The sequence below is a fragment of the Crocodylus siamensis genome, chromosome 7 (genome assembly GCF_052110815.1).
Source record: "Crocodylus siamensis isolate JL-2025a chromosome 7, ASM5211081v1, whole genome shotgun sequence".
In the NCBI taxonomy this organism is placed as follows: Eukaryota; Metazoa; Chordata; order Crocodylia; family Crocodylidae; genus Crocodylus; species Crocodylus siamensis.
Window position 1 is genome coordinate 67,794,434 of NC_143401.1, and position 21,325 is coordinate 67,815,758.

Sequence of the window (21,325 nt, forward strand, 5' to 3'; positions counted from 1 at the left end):
ACGAACAAGAATAGCATGAATCTTGAGTTAAAAAACAAACTAATTTCCAGAATATAGTAATCTATTTCTATCGGCAACAGTTATCATGACTCTCACAATGCTGTTATTTCAAAGTACAGCTGCCTTTGCATTTCATAAAACTACACAGAATGTACAAGGTGCTTCCAATCATAAATTGGTTCTTCTTTGCACCAATAACACTTGTGGCCTTAAAGGGGCTATATTGCCAACTCATTGTAAAAGATGCAATGGCATAAAAGCAAAGCATGCCCAAACACTGGATGAAGCAATAACAATATAAAATTTGGAATGCAGTGTCTGAGAAGTCTTGGCAAAGAACAATTTTTATACAAAGAATATTAGAAAATAAAAGTGATTAATAAAACTTTGTAATAAGACAGTTTGGCTACAAATTATTTCTTACAGAATCATAATTTTGGTCACTTTAATCTGTGATCAAAAATAAATTTTCAGTTGTGTAATTGACACATGTAGCTTGCATTTTTATCTGTCCTGCTTATTCCTGACAGTAACAGTGCAAATTTCACAAAATTTGACTCAGTGTTAAATACTAAATTGCCCTACCTCCTACATCAATTTAAAAAAATTCAGGAAAGTTCTTAGATAAGATATTTTAAGGCTATTTCCTTTAAAAAAAACAATCGTGATCCACATCATATTTAAAAATAAAACTAAACACAAAACCACATCCCTCCTCTCCCCCCGTCCCCACATAGTAGCTTGTTTGCTGTAACAGTTGCTATTTGACATTTTCAGATGACAGAAAAGGTTCTAGACCAGATTTTAGACAGCAAATAAAATTTATTAGTTTAACACGGGGGGAGAAGAATCGAAATCTGAAGATGTTTTACCTTGAATACATTTTTGTCCCTGGCTACAGAGCAATGATCATGTTGGATTAGCAAAAAAGTCTGTTTATGCTATGTGGGTTCTCCTCACCTTTATCTTCTGGATTAGTTTATTTCAGGGTTAGACTTCAGTATGTTACCATATGTTGAACCAGGTAGGGAAGGACCTGTGTTACCTCCTCTAATTCCCTAGGGGTTTTTGTGTGTTATATATAGTTTTGGTTAGTTTGGGGATTTTTTAAATTGAAATTCTGCCATCTCTTGCCTAGCCCAACTCTTCTAATGATTACTGGATGAAGAAATTAGGAAAATTAGAAAATTAGGAAAGTCTCAGTCATATTTATTTGCTGGAAAAACTTAGGCTAAACCGCAGCATCTTCAGCAAATGAATTTGTAGCCATGATAGCCCAGGAAATCAATAAGATAAGAATTTCTGTGATATTTTTTATGGGATCAACTGCATAGTTGGAATAGACTTAGACAGGCTTCTGAATGCAATACATTCTTCTTTACGTCACCTTGTCTAAGTCTATCCCAGATGACCTTAAGACTGCACAGCATTCAAAAGCTTGTTTATGTTTATTCTGACCATGTAGCTGGTCCAATAAAAAAAAAAAAAATCACTCACAAAAATCCTTGCCTTCAGCAAATGAACTATTTTGACTTTTATCTGTTGAGAGAGTTGCAAGTATAGTAAGGATAGAAGCTAAAACCCAACTCCACATTCAAGTCCTTTTGATCACCACTTAACTTAAAAGTTAGTAACATAGGCAGAGTGCTACAAATACTCTGAACAAAGAGTCTTAAAAAATAGACTTTATTGTAGTCTGAAAAATTCATATACATTGACCATAAATCCTAAATATCAAAAGTAATACTGAAAACATCCTAATTCATACAAGCCTGCATGAATTCTGGATGAGCAATTAGTTACCATGATTTAATATGCCTGTATTATGAATCTGAGTGCACCTCAATGTATGCCCTGTTCTGAAATATCATTAAATGCTAAGATGACAAGATTTCAGTATGATAGGGGAAAACATTTCTATAGAAATAAGTTGTCTAATTATGGAACCTGAGACCCATAATTATAGTGCTTGGGGTACAAGGGGCAAAACACACACACACAGACACCATTAAAATAGGATACATCATAGCTTTTAAAAAATATTTAAAAAGAGACATAAATAACTATTATACATTTACAAGTTAAATACATAATAGACTTTTTTACAAGAAAATACTGCTATGTACAGAACTTCCGCTAGAAGCAATCCCTGAACTGCTTAGATTTGGCCACTGAAACCTACAAATTTGGCAGGCAGATTGTCCACAGGGTAGACTATAGGCCCAGTTTTCATTGTTGGGGGGCCATTTAAGAGTTGCCAGTCACAGTTACGAGCCAACTCCACTGTAAATATTTTGAGAAGGATTTTTGCAAACTCTTTGCCAACGCAGCTTCTCACGCCCCCACCAAAAGGAATGAAACTGAACCTAGAGGAGTCCTCTGGAGAAGGGGACATAAAGCGATCAGGGTTAAATTTGTCCTTGTTGGTGAAGAGTTCTGCCACATCATGTGTATCACAGATACTGTAAATAACGTTCCAGCCTTTGGGAATCTGGTAACCCTATTAAGAAGAAAGAGAGTTGTAAGAAATACCTCATTATGCAGAGACTACAGTTTTGCCCTTCAGCTCAGAGGCAGGAAAAGGGTGGAAAGGCTTTACAAAGAAATCAAGATCCTCCCCCCTTTGGAATTCTGTGAAAATTGTTATGAAATTATTTCATATTATTATGAGAAAGGGATTTTGCAAGCAGGAAGCCTATGCAGCACAGCTTACATTTAACTCAAATGTCTTGAGTGCAACTCTAAATCCTCCAGGAACAGGTGGGCTCAGTCGGAGGGTCTCTTTGATGACACAGCCTGTGTATTTCAGCTGTTCCAAGACTTCCATATCCAGCGGTTTACTATCTTGGTTTGGGCTGCACAATAACCCCTAAGGAAAGGAAGATGCCACTGTGATATGCATGGCGGTTTGTGGCAGCTGGGCCTGCAGTGCCAGTCAGCAGTGGGGGACAAACTGGGCAGCAGCTTCTTCTTTATCACATGAAAGGGCTCCAAGAAGAGACTTTCATCATATCTATTCTTTCAGTTCAGAAAATTCAGCTCCCTCTTGCTAGTGAGTTGTTTTAAAGGACACCTTAACTTTAAAAGGCAAGCGCTTTCCTATCTGGCCTGCTGGAGTTCATCCCCCTTCTTCTCAGGCTGACACAGTACAATAATTTAGCTTCATCTGCAGTCTAGACCCAGGTACTGGAGGGAGAAGACACTCACATTCCCTTGCAGCTCCTTTCTCACTTTTTGCAAGACCTCTGGGTGAAGCCCCAAGAAGGTGATCAGAGATGTGGCGGCACTGGCGGTCGTCTCGTGGCCTCCGAACAAGAGTTCTGTGGCAGATTCTTTCAGCTCCTGAAGCAGGGGGCAGGCAAGACTTCTTTTTAGGTTGGGTGCCTCAGGCCCTGCTGCACCGCAGAGTTTTGCTAGGTCAGGTCCAATGCCCTGCCCTGCCCTGCAGCACGTGCCACTCCCCAGGAGATGCTGGTTTTGGTTTTGGTTTTGGGCTCTGGGGGTTTTTTGGGCGGAAGGGGGGGCACCTGCCTCTCACACCTCCAGGCTTTCAAACTATCCCAAGACTACAGCCTGTGTGGAGGGTGGTGGTGAGGGGAGAACAGGGGCTGACAGAGGGGCAGAGAGGGGGCGGCTGGCAGGGGTTACAGCCCTGCTCGAGCAGGTGCTGGAGACACGACTGCAGCCTGCAGACAGGCTGGGGCAGGAGGACAGCGCCGGCCCCGGAGGCTCCGGCAGGCAGGGCTCCCGGACGGCGGGGCGCCTCACCTGCATGTTGAGCGGCTGGCCGTCGCGCTGCGCCTGCTCCAGCAGCAGCTGCAGCGCGTCCTTGGGGCCGCCGCCGGGCTCGGCGCGGGCCATCCTGGCGCGGATGTTGTCCTCGATCCTGGCGTGGATGATGTTGCGCGCGCGCAGGCCCTGCAGCGCGGACAGCGGGGGCTCAGCGCGGCCCGGCTCTGCCCCCGTGCCCGCCCCTGCCCCTGCCCCTGCCCGCCCCAGCCGCCCGCGCTCACCCGGTAGAGCCCGCTGAAGGGCACGTCGATGGGCAGCGAGAAGAGGTTGCGGCTCATCTCCTCGAAGGCCTCCACGAGCTGCCGCTCGCTGCCGCCGTCGGCCTGGTGCGGCTCGAAGCCCAGCAGCAGCCTCATGGCGATGCGGAACATGAGGCGCTTCACCTCGGGGTACACGAGCAGGCCGGCGCCGCCGCGGCCGAGCCAGCGCGCCAGGCAGCCGCTCACCTCCTCCTGCATGACGGGCGCGTAGTGCCGCAGCGCGTCCCGCGAGAAGGCCCGCATGATCACCTGGCGGCCGCGGGGCGGAGCGGGGCACGGGTCAGCCGCCGCCTCGCCCCGCACGGCCGCCCCGCCGGGGGGGAGCGCGGGGCCGGGGCGGGGCGGGGGCGCGGTACCTTCTTGCGCTGCTTGTGCCGCGCGTCGTGCAGGTTGGAGAGGCAGCCCGAGCCCAGGATGGTGCGCACCGAGGCCGGCCATTGCACGGCGACCAGGCGGTGCTCGCCCAGCAGGATGCGCCGCACGTTGTCGGCGCCCAGCACCCGCACGGTGGGGCGGCCGAAGAGGTGCGTCTTGTAGATGCAGCCGTACTTCCTGCGCTTCACCTGCAGGAACTTGCGCCGCTGCAAGGACAGGAGCGCCGGGGTGATCCCGCGCCGGCGCCGAGCCCCGCGGCGGGGCGGCCTGGACTCCCTCCCTCCCTCCCTCCCCACTTACCTGCAGCACCATTTGCAGCGTCTCCCCGAAGAAGGGGAGCCCCATGGTGCCCGGGGGCAGCGGCAGCGGACAGCCGAGGTCGCGGCCGCTCTCGCAGTACAAGCCCCAGAGCTTGACGGCGGCCAGGAAGAGCAGCAGCGGCAGCAGCAGCGTGCACAGGGCGCTGGCCAGCAGCGCGAAGCCCATGGCTACCTGCCGCCGAGAGCCCGGAGCGCCCGGCCCGGCCCGGCCCCGCCGCGGGGCCCCTTTTATAGCCCTCCCCAGGTCGCTGCCCACCCCACCTTGGGCAGATCAATTAGTTCACCCAAAGTTCATCTTTAATTGCGGCCGGTGGCCTGGCTCCTCCCCCTGCTGCCTTAACTGTTTGCTCGGCGCGGGGCTCCCGGCAGCGCCCGTCGCGGGCAGCTCCGACTTGCACCGGCCCCGGAGCCGGCGGGCGCTGCGGAGCTCCGGCCCCGCCAGCCACGCGGAGGCCGGGCCGGGCCGGCCGGGCGGGAGGCAGGGAGGGAGGGGGTCTGGCCGACACCTGCTAGTTCCGCCGGCCATTGGAGACCCTCCCACCCCGCCTCCCCACGATGGCTGCTGCTCCCGCTGGGGACTGCGGGCTCGGGCCCCGCGGTCCGGGAACACGGTGGGGAGCGCACAGGGGCCGGCCTTCCCGCCCCGCGGGCTGCGCCCCTGCCCAGCCCGGAGCCGCCCAGCCGCTGCTGCGGCGGGTTCAGGGACTGGAGGCGCCTGGCGGCCAGGCGGGACCCTGCACAGCCCGCAGGACCCGGCCGGGGGCTGCCAGGCTCCAGCCGCCCTAGTGGCGCGCGGGGCTGGGCACGGCTTCAAGCCCGGGCCAGCAGGAGCGGGGAGCCCGGCCGCCTTCGTCCGCCCCCGGGCGGGGTCGGGGCAGGGCACCGGGGCGCTCCGGCCGGGAAAGCCTCTGTGAGGGGACGTTGTCCGCCATCGGCAGCCAGGTCCGCTCCGGGCCGCCGAGAGCCCAAGCGGAGTTCCCCGGCGCGTCCGGGCCCGGGGCGACGCTGGTCGGCGGCTCCCCGCAGCAGCAGCTGCCCAGCACTTCCCCGCCCCGCACCCGAGGCGCTCCCGCCACCGCACAGCGCTGCCGGCCGGGGGGCCACCCCACCCCACCCCCACCCCCACCCCATGGCACTCCCGCCACTACGTGACACGGGCCGGCTCGGGCGCGGCGGCTGCCCTGCAGATCGGCACAAGCTCCTTGGAGAAAGCCCTTTCCCCCGCGGGCTGAGCTGCCGCCTCGAGGGAAGGCTCCGGGCTCTGGGCCAGGCTTCATCCCGGTGACACCTCAGTCCACAACAACGGGAACGACCCTGCGCTTTCCCCTCGCCTCTTTGCTTTGCTTCCCTTGGCTTTCCCTATTTGGCACCCCTCGCTGCGCACAAATAAACTGGCCGTTTTCACGCGTCCTTCTGCTCAATGTCCCTGTCTTGTTCGTGGCACAAACGCGCTAGCTGCTCGGGGCTGCCTGCCCGCGTGGACCCGCAGCCTCCCGGGGTGGCTTCTTGTCCCCAGTTCCCTCCTCCTTTCCCGGTTCCTTTTTCAAAGACAATCTTTACAACGAAAGGTTGTGAGCAATGAGTTACACCGGCTAACGAGTTCGGACTTCATCGAAAATGTGTACATTGAAATGTAAAATACTAGTGAGCATCAAGTCCATAGCCCTGAAAAAAAGACCCGAGATCCCAGCCCAAACCCAGCTGCTTGTTCAGGCCCCGGGGCCTGGGGGTTGGCAGCCTGGCACTCCCTCACCTGCGAGCTCTGGGTCACACAGGACTCTGCCCGGGCTTCTTCGGGGAGCCCCCGGTGACAGGGGTGTGCGTGGGGTGACAGGAGAAGGATTTTTACCCTAATCCCAGCCCAAACGCAGTGCTATCTATGTACATAGCGCACAGGCCTGGGGAGCCAGGGCACTGGTGGGCAGGCAGGCCACAAAACCTGAGTTTAGGATTGGGCAGTGCCCTGCTCACACTTACTCGGAAGTGTGCCCTGACTACGGAGACGTGTGGTTTGGGGTGACCCAAAAAGGACTTTGCCCCATAATCCGAGCCTAATCTCAGCTCCCGATATAGCCCCGCTTGGTCCATGATGCCCTTTTACATTTGAATGCCTAAATCTATATTTAGGGTGAAATCCTAACGTTTAGCTCCTCTAATTCATTGCTCGCAACCTTGAACTGGGTGAGGATTAGCTTTGGAAAGGGAACCGGGAATCTCCTCCTCGCCCTCCGCCTGGGCTCCCTCGCCGCGGCCTGACCCGTCCTGGGGAGGGAGGGTGTTTCAGGGGGCACATGTGCTGACCGGGGCGAGGCCAGCCGTGCGGGCCAAGGGCTCGGGCACTGCCTGGGGTGTCCCAACCTGCGCCGGGCTCCGGGCAGGGCTGCGGCACACGGCGCCTCTCCTCCGCCCGCGCGGGACCGGCCGTGGAGCCCGCCTCCGAGCCAGGAGCCTGCACACTCAGGCGCGGTTTAATCCGGTCTGCCTCTCGCTGGTGGTTTCAAACACTGGCTTTGTTCGCGGCCCCCGCCCCTTCTCTGACCTATATAAGCCAAGCGGCGGTGAGTGGAAGCGGCCGCCCCCCCGAGCTGGCAGCCCCGTGATCTCCGCCTAATAGGGATGACCATTTTCTGGTGTCTGCGTATTGTCAGCGAATTGAGCTGGGAAGCAGTGGCATGACCCCGGCTTCTTCCCCATTCCCATGCGCTGACCTGCTTGTGACCTACAACACGGACCGTGACATCTGAATGAACTCTGCGAGCAGCCTCGCCAAGTTCACTGCCCCTCCAATAACGAGATACGGTGGTCTGAGCACCGATAATTACCGCAGGAAACCTTTATTATCTCCGCAGCCATCAGCCGTCAGGCCGAAAAGAATCAAATGGTGAAGAGTGAAAGGGATAATTAAAGACATCTTGGAAGGGGGTCAAGAAATTCACGGCCTGATACGAACAAACTCTGATTACAAGTAACAATTGCCGCCCTTCACTTGCAAATGCTCCTGTTTATTGGAAAACAAAACCAGCCTCCAGGCTTTTGCCCCCCCCACCCCTTCCGCCGCATTCTTCAGCGAGGCGCTCGCGGATCTGCTTCGTGCCCGGGGTGTTTTGCTGGTGTTTCCAGAGCATCCTTCCCCTGGTTATTATTCATGAGCCAAGCCCGCCAACTGGTGGCTCCCGGCCTCGGGAAGCGGGCGGGCTCCGCGGTCCCGCGCTTGCGGGGCGCGCCGGGGCGCAGCGGGTCGGGGCTGCGCCGGTTGAAGTCCGTCCCTGACGCGCGCATCCACCGCCCAGCGCTGCGCCTCCGTTCCCCACAAAGATTCACCTTAAAGGCGAGGTCAGGAGGGCACCGGCTTCTGGTTCACTACGGGGTCAGCAGCACTCCGCGGCCTGGCCTGTGCCACCCGGTGTGCGCGCGGGCAGCCAGCCGCCGGGTCCTGCGGGCCCGCGCACACGTGGCCGCCCCTGGGCTCAAGGACTCGGGCTTTTGTCCTCTCGGGAGTTTGCTTGAAGACAGTAACGTGCACCCAGGAGAGCGGGGCTGTGGCAGAGCCCCCGTCCCCAGCCCCAAGCCTCCTTGTGTGTGGAGGGGCGCCCCCCACAACGACCCTAGCCAGCCGCGGCCCCTGGTAGTGCTGCGCGCGGGCTGGACCCAAAGGCACAAGCCAGACGCTTGCGGTGTAGCCAGGCGCTTTCAGCGATCCCGCATCCACCTGAAGAGCCACCAGGACCGCGTGTCCAGCCGGACTGGCGCCGCGCTGGGGACAGGCGGCGGCCGCAGCGGGCTCCTTCTTCTGGTCCTGGCTCCTTTTGCCAGGGGGTCTTCGCACAAGTGGAGGCGTCAGCAGTGACTCAGAGACGCGCAGTTAGGATGTCACCGGACAGGTGCATTGGCTGGCACGAATGTACCCGACTATCAGTGTCCAGCAACTTGTCCTGGACAAGAAGCCGAAATTAGGCCGGGATCGCGGCAACTGGGCATAAGGGACCCGCTGCAGCCGCAGCGGCGCAGCCCAGGCCCCGATGGAGAAGTCGGGCGCGGACTGGGGCGCGGGAGCCGGGGAAGGGGCTCAGGGGCAGGCCCGGCGGGAGCAGCCAGGCGGCAGCAGGGGCCAGGCGGCGCCTGCCCGCCTCCACCACCGCCCTCCTGCGGGACGCGACCCCCGACTTCCCTACCCCGGGCCCGGCCCAGGTTCCTCTCGAGGCCCAGCGGCTCCGACTGGGATCCCCGCCCACCGTCCCCTGATCTCTCCTTCCCCCGCACACAGCAGCGACCCGGGCGCGTTTTTAGACGCTTTATTGAAAAGGTTCCCGTCCCTGCCGAGCCCCGACAGCTCCTCCCCGCGACAGGCTTCAGCCCCGCGCTAGGGCAGGGTGGCACCGAGAGCCCGCCCCGACGCAGCCCCGCTCCTGCACCAGCCGCTGCGCCCAGGGCGGGCACGGAGCTCCCCCGACCGCCCCGGCAGCTGGGTGGGCTCCTTCCGCGCCTCTTCCCACGTTTCTAGCCAGCCGGGCCACAAGGTGCCCCCGCCTCCGCCCCCGGGCGCTGGGTCAAACCCGGCCCCGGGGCTGCGCACGGGCCGGCGGGGGCCGCCTCAGGCGTGGCGGGCCCCGGGGCTGGCGGCGCCGGGCCGCAAGGGGCGGAAGTAGAGCTGCAGCCCGTCCACGGGGTGCAAGATGGGCACGGTCTGCATCTCCGGGAAGCCGGGCGTGGCCAGCTCCCAGCGCGCCGTGCTGACCAGCTCGACGGCCAGCAGCTTGAGGATGGCCTGCGCCAGCTCCTTGCCGATGCAGCTCCGCACGCCGCCGCCGAAGGGGATGTAGTGGAAGCGCCCCGCCGCCGGGCCCTCGTCCTGCCGGGCCGAGGCGAAGCGGTCCGGGTCGAAGGCATCGGGCGGGCTCTGGTACACGGCCGCCGTCTCGTGCGTGTCCCGGATGCTGTACATCACGCTCCAGCCCTTGGGGATCTGGTAGCCCTGCAGGGGAGGCAAGAGCGGCCTCAGCCGTCGGGCACGTGGCGCAGGGGGCCCGCTGCCCTGCCCCAGGGCTCAGGTCCCGACGGCTCCAGCCCCCTTGCCTGGCTCGGGTTTAATTTTACACACATCCCTCCCTCGGGGCCAACCGGACCACCCTCCAGAGGTCGCTTGGGCAGCCCCTTAGAAAGCGCAATAACTTCCAGCTACTCCCGCTGCCCCTCACCTGGCACATCGCCAGGAGTCCTAGTGATCTGGGCAGGACTCCTGCCCCCAGCCAGAACCGCACAGGGCTATAGCCTGCAGCCCCTACGTACCCCCATACTTCTGACACAGGGACCCACGGGCATTTACAGCAGTATAACCTAGTGTTATTCCAGGGTAAACATGGAGTTCACATGCCCTGGCCAGCCCACACTAGTGTCAGTCAACAGGATAAAGGTGCTCCTTGGAAAGCCAGGAGTAACTCCCTGGGATTGTTCAGACAGGGATGATCCTGTCTTCAGTAGGGGACTGAAGTACATGGCCTCCTGCAATCCCTTCTAACCCTGTGTCTACATGTCGTGTGCCCATGGCTCTGAACACTTCATCCCAGAGTAACCCTTGTTCAGTGCAATCAGGCTGGTATCAGCGCCCCGGCCATCTGGTGGAGCCAAGCTGCAATATCACCTATTGCAATCACTTACCTCAGGAGAGGCCGTCTGTCCACTCAGTACACCAGGATAACTTACATTGGTATAAATGTCAACTGTTCATTACAGTATTAGGCTACATGCCTAAGAATATTTACTTAGGAGATGCTTAGTGCCAGCCCCCCAGTCCTGCTGTGTGATGTTACCCTTATATAGTTGCTGCAGTTTCTTAAATTTGAGCTGAAATGTTAATTGTTACATTACCCTGGTGCCAACTTAGTGTAAAAAACAAGGTTACCTGATAATCAGAAAGAGGCCCAGTATACATCTGGGCCCCATACAAGCAAATGACTTCAGAAAAAAATCATGTCAAGATCAAATTGGTGACCTCAGTTTCCTGTGCTTATGAAGGCCCATTTCTTGGGGATAACATTCCCCTTTATCTTTACATACATTGCAAATTCTGATATAGCACTGATTTCCTGTGCATTGGTTGCCTGATCTTTCATTGTAGCAGGAGTTTCACACTTAAAAGCAAGCTTGCCATATAGAACAGGGCTGTTCACCTGGTGGCCCACAAGCCACATGCATCTCTCCCATAACCACCATGGATTTCAGGGACCTGCCCCTGCCTGCAACATATGACTGGCACATGTCAGCACCATGTGCAGCCCCCAGTCACAGGGAAGTTAGACAGCCCTGCTATGGATAGGGAAATGTCTGAATAGTCACCACTTCCTCAGCTAGTAAACCAGATTTTTTAAACATCCAAAGGTCACTGGAGAAGAAAAACAATTTGATGGAACAGCTGCACAACTGCACATACAGAGCCAAATACATGAAGAAATAGCCATTTGAATCAAAGATAAATGTAGGTCCTCAGATGCTTGCAAGCATACTAATCACTTACATCCAGCTCAAAGGTCTGTAGCGCAGTTCTGTAGCCTCCAGAGACAGGGGGTAGCAATCGGAGAACCTCCTTAATCACACAGTCCAAGTAGCGCAGGCGGCTCAATTTCTCCAAGTTCATATAAGGCTGACAATCACACTCAGGCCCTGGCATCACAGGACCTGTGGGCAGCTGGAGCCTGTTGGGCAGCTGGCCACCTTTCCCTGGCTGGTGGTCTGCATAAGGGGAGTCTGTATTCAAACACATTGCTTTTTGTGTCGTTTTGGTGAGGCTGGACTCCTCAAGAAGCAGGGGCTGCAGAGAGGAGCCATCCTCTATCTCCTTTGCCTTCAGGTCTGGTTGCAGGTTACCATTTTTCTGGGTTCCTTCCGTTGTGAAGAGGCGATGCTGCTGACAGTCATTAGGCTTCCTTTCTTTCTCATGGATTATCAGTGTTGTTTGGCAAGGTTCAAGGTAGGGATTATTATTTTGGGAGATTACAGGTGAATAGCAATGACACTGCCTAGACAACCCACAGTCCACCAATTCCTGTCTTATTTTTTCTGTTGCTGAGGGGTGCTTGAGTAGCAGAAGGATCAGGGAAGTGCTGGCACTAGCAGTGGTGAAGAAAGCAGCAAATATCAACTCAATTGCTGACTCCTGGAAGATAATCAAATGCCAGTTTTAAATGTATTTGTATTTTAATTTTTGAATTGTTCTTACACATTTTCCTAGCTCTGATTTCACTTCCAATATTGCAATACTAGTACCTAAAAGCTCTGTGGCTTTACTTGTATCACTTTATGTTGATAACATATTATACTGCAAAACATGTGTACTGTACTCTATTAATTTCATTGTTTCCTACGAATCTTTTGCTACCATTAAACAGAGAAAAAATAATGGTTAAAGAAAGTTGTAAGCAAAATTTATACTAAACATTAATTTTCTGCCTTTAGTTGTGTGTTTGGGACATCCAGCTGCCAGTCCCTCCAAATGGTACAATCAGATTGGGTCCAGGAGTCAAAATATCCACAGACCTTATAGCTGATGTCACACTTTTTCCAAACATTGAAGTCATGCCCTACTAAGAATCTCAGTTCCAGTACCACACTACTGCAATCTAGCTATATCTAAGCTGAGGTTAGGTTCCTAGCTCGCTTTTTTCAAGCCTATATATAAAAGGCAGAGAATGTCTAGGTATAGGATGTGAACTAATAATATTATGCTGTCTTTTTTAACTATGCCCAAAAGATTAGGCATCAAGTACACTGTCCCTGTATAACTATGTTTTTGCTGAGTCTTCCTCTTGTGTTCACAATAAAAGCCTTGCTTCTGCAGCATATTCACAGAGGACACATCAACATAGCCCCCAGCTGTTGTTCCATATTTGTAAAGCCAGTTGTGCTTCCATCTTAATACTGCTGAGTACAAATACATAGATCTATCCAAAAGTGATTGGATAGTAGCTGAGGTAAAGGCAAAGAGAGGGTTTAGATGAGATAAGGTGAAACAAGGAAAGTCATGGTATGACTCCAGGCCTTACCTTTCACCATCAGGCTAAAGCACTACAGTGGGAACAAGGGGATCCAAAGCAGTGCTGGCTATATCTTTAGCCCATTGGGAGTCGATAGCAAAATTACCATTGATTCCTTCAAAGCTCAGATTTCATCTACCTGGAGTTTTTCAAGACCTGGCACTTCTTTCATATGTGCCCAACTGCAACAGAGACCTGGAACCAGAGGGGGAATTGCTTGGGAAAATGTAAGACTGCATGAGGGAAGGGATGAAGGTGAGGCTAACTGGGACAGACAGGCCAGAATTAACACTGTGTACCTTGTGCTAGCTGCCAGTGGGCTCAGCAGCAGGTAAAAGCCAACAAATCTCAGGGAGGAATGGGAAGAGCCGGTTCCCTTTTACACCAATACCTATGTGGTCCTGGAAAACTTTAAGCTGGAAAAAGACTCCATTTCATATGAGGAAGAAATAAGCACAAGGAGAGTCAGCCTGAAGCCTGAAAGTACCTGGGAGCCAATGCAGGGACAACATGGGCCATATAATAATAATAATAACAACAACAACTTTTTGTGACTACGTAGTTGATTGGCTAAAGCTAGAGGATGATTTGTAATGCTTCATTTTCCTTGTCTGGGTGGGTTCTAGTTTTGTCATTGTGCTAGTTCTCCGGAGCACCTTGAGGTTAAACATAAATTCAGGAATTACTGAGATCTGTCCCCTTGATCTGTACATAGAGCTCACATAGGCATAAGCAGGAATTTTGCATTCTCAAGAAGGGAATGGGCCCCATAAAAAAAAAAAGAGAGATCCTTTATTTTCACAACTTGTAGCTGCACAAATACCTGTGCTTTCAGGGTAAAAAGGATTACATGGAAATCTTTGCATAGTGAAACTGTAACCCTGTCATTACTGAAACAAACGATGTTGTTGCATTAGTTGGTAACTCTTTCATAGCCAATAAAGTGTGTTTTGGAGGCCTAACCTGGTTTCTCTCCAGTCCAGTTCATTGTGGAAACTCCTAGATTGTCCTGCTTTTCTTCAAATTCTAATATTACACTTATTACTTTGGGTTTGATAGATGCCTAATCTCTGCCACAGTGCTCTGGCAACACAATTCTGTTCCTACTGCATTCTCTGCCAGCCCTAAATCTGTACTGTTACAATAATGGTATGCCTTCCCCTTCTGTGGCTTTAACTTTGCAAAGCAGTGGTTTTTAGTAAAATTGGCAGACTTAAATTATTGGATTTTTGCAATTCTTGTCATTTTATAGTTCATGTTGCATTTCTTCCATGAGTACAAGTCACAGCATCTTGAGGAAGCTGGAAAGTAATTTAAAACATGTTTACATGTGAAGTAAATCATGAAACTACCTTGTTTTTCTAAAGCACCTAAAAAGTGTGACATGGTCAGGTCATTCAATTAGAAGAGCATTCTGCTGGCTTCTATTTTAGTAAAATAAGTTATTACATCTAAAAATATATGCTAGTTATTCTACAGTTCCTGGTGAGTTCTTTTTAAATATACCTGACATAGGAAGTTCCTAAACATACTGTATAGTATAGGCATATGCATACCTATAACTACCACATGCTTAAAGCCACGTGCCCTCATATCATTGCTGTCTCAGTTCAGGTGAGACAAGCCACTTTTCATTACCTCTGCTTACTTGCTGGTATCCCCACAATTGCTCATGTGATTATTGCTCTATAATATGCATTGGAGATGCATATTAACAGGAGGCAATGCATTCCTTTACAAATTTAATCCATCAGATATTACAGTGCAATTTGTCATGTTCTGATCACTGTCACATACATCAATTCTAATTTCATATAGCTGTTCCTATAGAATATAATCTTCCAAATTAATTTACAAGTTCACAATTATATTTACACCTTAAGATACTGTAGATTTTAATAGCTAAAATCCTATGAAAAAAATCAATTTCATAGATTTCATAGACATCAGGGCTGGAAGGGACCTCGGGAGATCATCGAGTCCAGTCCCCTGCCCAAAGGGCAGGAAGTCAGCTGGGGTCATAGGATCCCTGCAAGATAAGCATCCAATTTACTCTTGAAGGTGTTCAATGTAGGTGCTTGAACCACCTCTGCTGGCAGACTGTTCCAGACCTTGGGGGCTCGGACAGTAAAGAAATTCTTCCTTATGTCCAGCCTGAAATGGTCTTGCAGGAGTTTGTGACCGTTTGACCTAGTCATTGATTGGGGCGCTCTGGTGAACAAACATTCCCCCAGATCCCCCAGGGGTGGTCACCCCTGATAAACTTATAGATGGCCATCAGATCACCCCTGAGCCTGCGCTTTTCCAGGCTAAAGAGTCCCATGGCTCTCAGCCTGTCATCGTAAGGTCTGTTTTCCTGACCTCTGATCATGCGCTTGGCTCTCCTCTGGACTCTCTCAAGCTTCTCCACATCCTTTTTGAATTGTGGAGCCCAAAACTGGACACAGTACTCCAGCTGTGGCCTCACCAAGGCCGAGTACAAGGGGAGAATGACGTCCCGGGATTTGCTCGAGAAGCATCTATGGATGCAAGCCAGTGTTTTGGTCACTTTATTAGCCGCAGCATCGCATTGCAGGCTCATGTTCATCTTGTGGTCAATGATGACCCCCAAGTCTCTTTCTTCTGAATTTCTATTCAGTCACAAATGAACGAGACTGTTTCTAAACTTATAAGAGTTCAGATTTATTTGCATTATACTTATACTAGGCATATCTACATGTTCGTTAATGCACTTTAGTTACTGCACATTAAGTTTACTGCTTGAATAACCAAGTAGTAAATCAATGCACTGTAACTGTAGTGCCGGCATACGGGTTTAGTAATGCTTACTGAGTAGTAGCCTAATACTGTTCCACACTAGTGTATTAGCACTGTGTTTGCCCAGCACGCTACTGTGCAGTGTTATTAGGCTATTGCACAGTTAGCATCTCATATAGACATGCCCACTGACACCAGAATATTACAATAGTAGTTTTCTTTCTTAGTTCTACGGCAAAAATCTCACTGCTCGATTGGGAATTCTGTCTGACCCAAAACTACAGAGTTTGGGCCTTCAGCCATAGTGATACATCATACTTACTGGCCCATCATGCACATCCATGTGGGGCAGCAATAGAATGATGTATTGTCGGCAATAGAATACTGCCCCACACGGATGTGCATAATGGACTAGTAAACTTGATGCATCACCTAGTAGATGACCAAAGTGTAGGGGCAATTCTGTTACTCCGAGTGCATAAGTATCCCTATTACAGAACTAGGGAGACATCTGGGCATCTCTGGAAAGCAATCCTATTCCTGTATAGAGACACTTACTAAGGAGGTAACAGAATCTACACAGTCACTGGGTAACTTTGTGAACTCTTTGGTCAGTGGGGGCCACCTGTTTTTGGTAGGCATGATACAAATGAGTCCTGTACTCTCCCCAAGTGCCTCTTGAATTCCCTTCCCTGCCCAGTCTGCTGCTCCGTTTTCTGCTCTAGGCGCCTTGGCTGATCTGATGTTCGGCTCCCTGCCCTATCCGTCACTGTGCAACGTGTTCCCTCCCCAGGCTGGTATGTGCCACACAGAGAATACCTATGCCATGGTTGGCCAGCCCTTCACAAGGCAAAACAGATTTCTGCCCATGATGTGCAATATAATTAATGACTTGGTGGTCAGGAATGACTCAACATCCAACTTTTTGTCTCATGGATTATTTTAAAATATTGGTTCAAAGATGTCTGGGCTTACAGCTCTGTGGACCACAGCAATACTAATACAGCTCCTGCTATAATAGGTGTTTGGAGTGGATGAGCAATGTATAACTGGGCTTAGGATGTCCAAAAACATTCTGACATGTACTGAGAACACTTTAATGTGCAAAGTGTTTAACCCAACAGCATAAATCTAGCTGTATTCCATCACAGAAGTATATAAAATAGTTACGTGGATGCCTAGAGACAAAAGCCAAGGGAACTGGGTAAGAGGGCAAAAGAGACATGCATTTACTTTAAACATATTCCTTCTGTTCAAATGCGAAGCAATATCACCACAACAAGGCAGTCTGTAGCTTTGGCAGCACCTGACAGCTTGGAAGCTTGCAGGATGTTACAAATTTTGCCCTGCCTAGTATCTTTGCTATTGGTAGGGTTTCAGACCCCACCCTCACTTCTAAAATAGTTTTTCTAACTCTATTTTACCCAGGTTGATTAGCTATATTTCATGCATTTGGGCATTTAGGAGACAGGTAGCTCAAAATTAACTTAATTCTCATTTGCAGTAGGTGCCCCAGAGAGCAGGAGCCAACCCCTCCTGGACAAACCACTTGAAAAGCAAGCATGTCAGAAGTATAACAACAAAAGGAGAGTTTTTACCTTCAGCTCCTGCATGGTGAATTCTTTGCCATGCTCCTTGGCACTGTTTATTATGATATCCAAAGCATCACTGTGACCTTCTGAATCATTCCTTTGCAGTTTTTCCTGTATAGCCTTCTCCATGTAGTCATGTAACATGTCCCGAGCTTTGATCCCCTGAGGAGTCAGACATGATTATTCAGTCCACTGACCCAGAGAAGCAGGAACCCCCCTGCCTCCTCAGAAAAAAATGGTACTCAGACTCCACAAAACAAGTCACTCTAATTTCTAATACAGTAACATCAATAACTCCAACCCAGAGTCCTTTTGTTGCCTATAATTTCTTTTAGCCTCAGTCCCTTCCAATGAATAGGTAACTTGGGAAGAACAAGTTCACTTGTCTTTACTGTCACAAATTCATTGGTTTTCCTATTTAAAACCCCTGTACAGAGAAGTGAGGGCCAGTGGTATAAACATCACCATCACAGGAGCTTCTTGCTGGCTGTAAGGACTGACCCCAACATTCTTCTAGGGCTACAGAAAGCTCTTTGGTGCCTGGATCAGAAATGTTTTACTATTCCAAATATATGTATTAGCTAAAAACAGATTAATCACACCCAGCTGGGTACATCTGAGTGCATCTGCCAGAAGTTTTAATATCTATTAAAGTAAAACTCCATGCAACCTAACATTTAAATCTGGGTGAGTTAGAAGTGAAGTTGTCACTGTGTGAAATTCATAATGCAAGATGAATGATTGTAAAAAGAAACTGCCTCAAAGTCAGGAGGGTAAGAAAGGTGGAGTGAAAAGAATGCAGGAAGGAAGTGGAAGCTGGTGACAGGCAAGATAAGACAAGTGACCAAGACTGTTAGCTAGCATAGGTGCAAAAGAGAAAATGGGACTGGAAGTTGAGATGGGGACAACTAAGATTGCTTAAGCAAGAAAATGGATACAATGGGTCTGATGCCTGGGTGGTATACAGAGGTGAGGGTTAATTGATGTTAAGGCCAGAAGGGACAAATCTGTTCTCCAGAGACTGGGAGCCAGTGGATGGGAGAGACTGGAAGTGGATGAGCTTCTGGAGGGGAAAACTGAGACTGGGAATTTAAACCAGGGGCACAGAATAGGAACTGAGACTAGCTGGGCAAACAGATTAAGACTAAGAGTTGGGGGAAAGAGGAGACTGGAAGGGGGTCCACAGAGGGAGACTGGGATTGGGACCCAGCAGGGAGAGAGAATGGTAGGAGATGGAGGATTCAAGAACTAGAGGAAGAGACAGACTGGACAAGAAGCCTGGAGCTGAGACTAGCTAGGCAAGGAGACTGGGACTGGGAGCTGGGGAGGAATGGGACAGCCACACTGGAGGAATGGAGCACGCAGGTGACAAATCTGGTAAACAGGTAACAAAGCTGTACCTACCAGAGCACACTTCCCTATGAGATCACTAAGCCTCACCATGTTCTGCTGTCCACACACATACGTCGAATCCATTGGCAGAGTCACCTTGCCGTCTAGCACTGAGCCACACAGAGGATGACAACCTATGACTGCTACTGATTATTTCCTTAGATCTAAACGTTCCAGCCGTGATGTGGGTGTCAGTATGAGGCCATTTGATGGAATTTCTTTTTAAGAGACTGTTTTTGAAAAATTAAGGAATTTATGTACAAAAAAAGTGTGTAACAGAGACTAGTTCCCTTTTCTGACCTCCATGTTCCTCCCATGCCCTGCTCCAACGAGTCAAAAAAAGGAGAGAACACAAAAGAGCATACAATTAAGATGAAGCGGGCCAGCTGAACAAAGTGACATCTGCACCAGCTTACAGGTGTGGTGAAGTAAAGCGCATGCCTGTGATGTGGAAAGGTGAGGAACTGGCAGGAGTCTGGAGAAGCCCGTAGCTCGTAGAAAGAAACCTAACAAAGCGCTATCCTGCTGAAAATCCTAGCACCAGGACAGCTAAAGTTTGCCGCAGGAAAAGCTCTGCAACTCTGTTTTGGCATTCAAACTTCATATAATAAGGAATTAAAGCCAACCCTGCCAGTCTGGGGACAAAAAAAGAAAAGAAAAGGAGACCTGTGGAGAGTAACTAAGAGAGGCCATGAGGAAAAAAAACTGGGGCCAGGGCAAAACCTATCTGCTACTCATACCAGTGAAACCTGCACACAGCCTGACTCAAGACCCAAAAAGAGGATGTTTCCTGAAGCAAGGCTTCAAACAGAGGCCCACTGGGGTGGCAGGTAAAGAAGATACCCTGTGTGTTAACCTGGCAGTAGCCAACCATCTAATGTTGCAAGAGAGAAACAGTTGGCTTGGGGGCAGGCAGGGAGTGCAGAGACCCTCACAGGACAGGACAGGACAGTGCTGCTGGCCAGGCTTTCCCCGGCTCTGCTCTCTTCTCCCTGCTGCCTCCGACTCGTGGGAGAGAGAGCAGGACAGAGCTAGGCAGCCACCCCTGTGCCATCCCAGCTGCCAGCCTGCTCCTGGGCCGGGCGGGCACCGTACCTTGCGCAGCCCGCTGAAGGGGATGTTGAGGGGCAGGGAGAACAGGTTGTCCACCAGCTGCTCGAAGGTTTGGGCCAGGTCCTTCAGCTGCCCCTCCTCCAGATTCAGCCCCAGCAGGATCCGAGCTGCAATGCGGAAAGTCAGGCTTTTGGCGGAGGCGTACACCGCGATGGAGCCGGGCTCGCGGCACCAGCCCCGCAGCTCGCAACTCACGGCCTGCTGGATCCGCGGCAGGTAGCTCTCCAGGGCGGCGCGGCTGAACACCCGGGCCAGGATCTGCGGGAGGGCGGACAGTCGGCGGCGGGCGCGGGGGCCGCAGGCTCCCGGGCAGCCGCGCTTTGGCCGCCGCCGGCCCAGGCCCGGGCCCTCCGCCCCGGCCCCCGCCCGGGCGCGGCGCTCACCTTCCTGCGGGCGCGGTGCACGTCCCCGCTGGCGCTCAGCAGCGTGTGCGGGCCCAGCAGGATATGGGCGCTGCGGGGCCACTGGGTGCGGACCAGGCTGTGCTCGCCCAGCAGCAGCTTGCGCACGTTGTCGGCGCCGCTCACCCGGATCACGGGCCGCCCCAGCAGGTGCGTCTTGAACACGCGCCCGTAGCGCCGCCGCCGCGAGCTGTGGAAGCGGGAGCCCTGCGGGGGGCGGGCGGTCAGCCGCGCCGCCCGCCGCCCCGTCCCGCGCCCGCCCGCCCCGACGGCGGCCTCACCTGGAGCAGCCAGTGCAGCGTCTCGCCCAAGAAGGGCCAGCCCATGGAGCCGCGCGGCAGCGGCAGCGCGCTGGCCCCGTCCCGGCTCAGGCTCCAGCGCAGCGACCACAGGTGGCGGGAGACGGCGAGCAGGAGCGCCAGAGCCAGCAGCGCGGCGGCCGCGGCCTCCAGCCAGGGCCAGGGCGAGGGCCAGGCGCCGAGCCCCGCCGCCCGCATCGCGGCGTCCTCGCCCGGCCGCGGGTCCTGCTCAGCGGTGCGGGCGGCCCCGGGCGCAGAGGGCGGCTCCGCGGGGCTTCAGCGGCGACCATAGGACGCCCCGTCGGCAGCCGCGGGCCTCGTGCAGCCGCCGCCGCCCGGCCCGTCCCGTGCAGGCGCCGCGGGCTCTTTTTCACCATTCCCGCTCGGCGGGATTTATACCGGGCGGCCCCGGCCCCGGCCGCGGCCCCGCGATCCACCTTCGCGGATGACGTCTGCGCTGCATATTTAAAGCGCGCGGCAGAGCGCGGCGATTGGCGCCCGGGGGGCGGCGGCGGCAGGTGGGCTGCGGGCGGGGGCGCTGCCGGGACGCCGCGCTGCAGGGGGGCTCGGCCGCCGCCGACCAATGCCCGCGGCCCGGCCCCGGCGATGCCGCCCCTCGGCCCGCGACTGCTCCCTGCGGGCAAGCCCCGCCGCGCCCGCCCGCCGCCGTCGGGGCGCCCCGGCGCCGTGGCAGCGCTTGCGGCGGGACGGCTAGCGCGGGCCCCGGGACCGTGGGCCCCGACTGCGACCGCCGCCTCCCCCACTCACGGCACGGCCGGCAGGTGGAAGCGGGGAGCGGGACACTCGCTCTCCCCGGCTCCTCCCGCCGGGCTGGAGCCACGCGCCCCGGCGGGTCCCAGAGCGCCGCTCCCAGCTCCTACTCCCACTTAGACGGGAGGCGAGTGAGGGGCCCCGAGCGCACACGCGGCCCCCGCCCCAGCCCGCAGCCCTGGCCAGCTCCCTCCCCCGCCGGGGCCGGAGGGCAGTAGGGGCTTCC

At 53.3% G+C, this 21,325-nt stretch overlaps 2 protein-coding genes across 3 annotated transcripts; both read right to left on the minus strand.

The window, feature by feature from the left end:
• Positions 1-354: 354 nt before the first annotated feature.
• CYP26A1 (cytochrome P450 family 26 subfamily A member 1) lies at positions 355-5,104 on the minus strand. Of its 2 annotated transcripts, none has more exons than XM_090057116.1 (7): positions 4,728-5,104; positions 4,409-4,633; positions 4,014-4,244; positions 3,769-3,918; positions 3,208-3,342; positions 2,714-2,869; positions 355-2,500 (listed from the first exon to the last, which is right to left on the minus strand). In XM_090057116.1, exons 1-7 carry the CDS (start codon positions 4,911-4,913, stop codon positions 2,159-2,161), a joined length of 1,425 nt encoding a protein of 474 aa, XP_089913242.1. In that variant the 5' UTR covers positions 4,914-5,104; the 3' UTR covers positions 355-2,158. The 2 variants fall into 2 exon arrangements, with proteins under 2 accessions (XP_089913242.1, XP_089913241.1); XM_090057115.1 differs by having other exon boundaries at positions 358-2,500; positions 4,014-4,301.
• A 3,314-nt stretch (positions 5,105-8,418) lies between these two features.
• Positions 8,419-21,286, minus strand: CYP26C1 (cytochrome P450 family 26 subfamily C member 1). Its single transcript, XM_090058221.1, has 6 exons — positions 20,311-21,286; positions 20,012-20,236; positions 19,611-19,886; positions 17,130-17,285; positions 11,259-11,897; positions 8,419-9,719 (listed from the first exon to the last, which is right to left on the minus strand). Exons 1-6 carry the CDS (start codon positions 20,524-20,526, stop codon positions 9,339-9,341), a joined length of 1,893 nt encoding a protein of 630 aa, XP_089914347.1. The 5' UTR covers positions 20,527-21,286; the 3' UTR covers positions 8,419-9,338.
• Between the last annotated feature and the right edge of the window lie 39 nt (positions 21,287-21,325).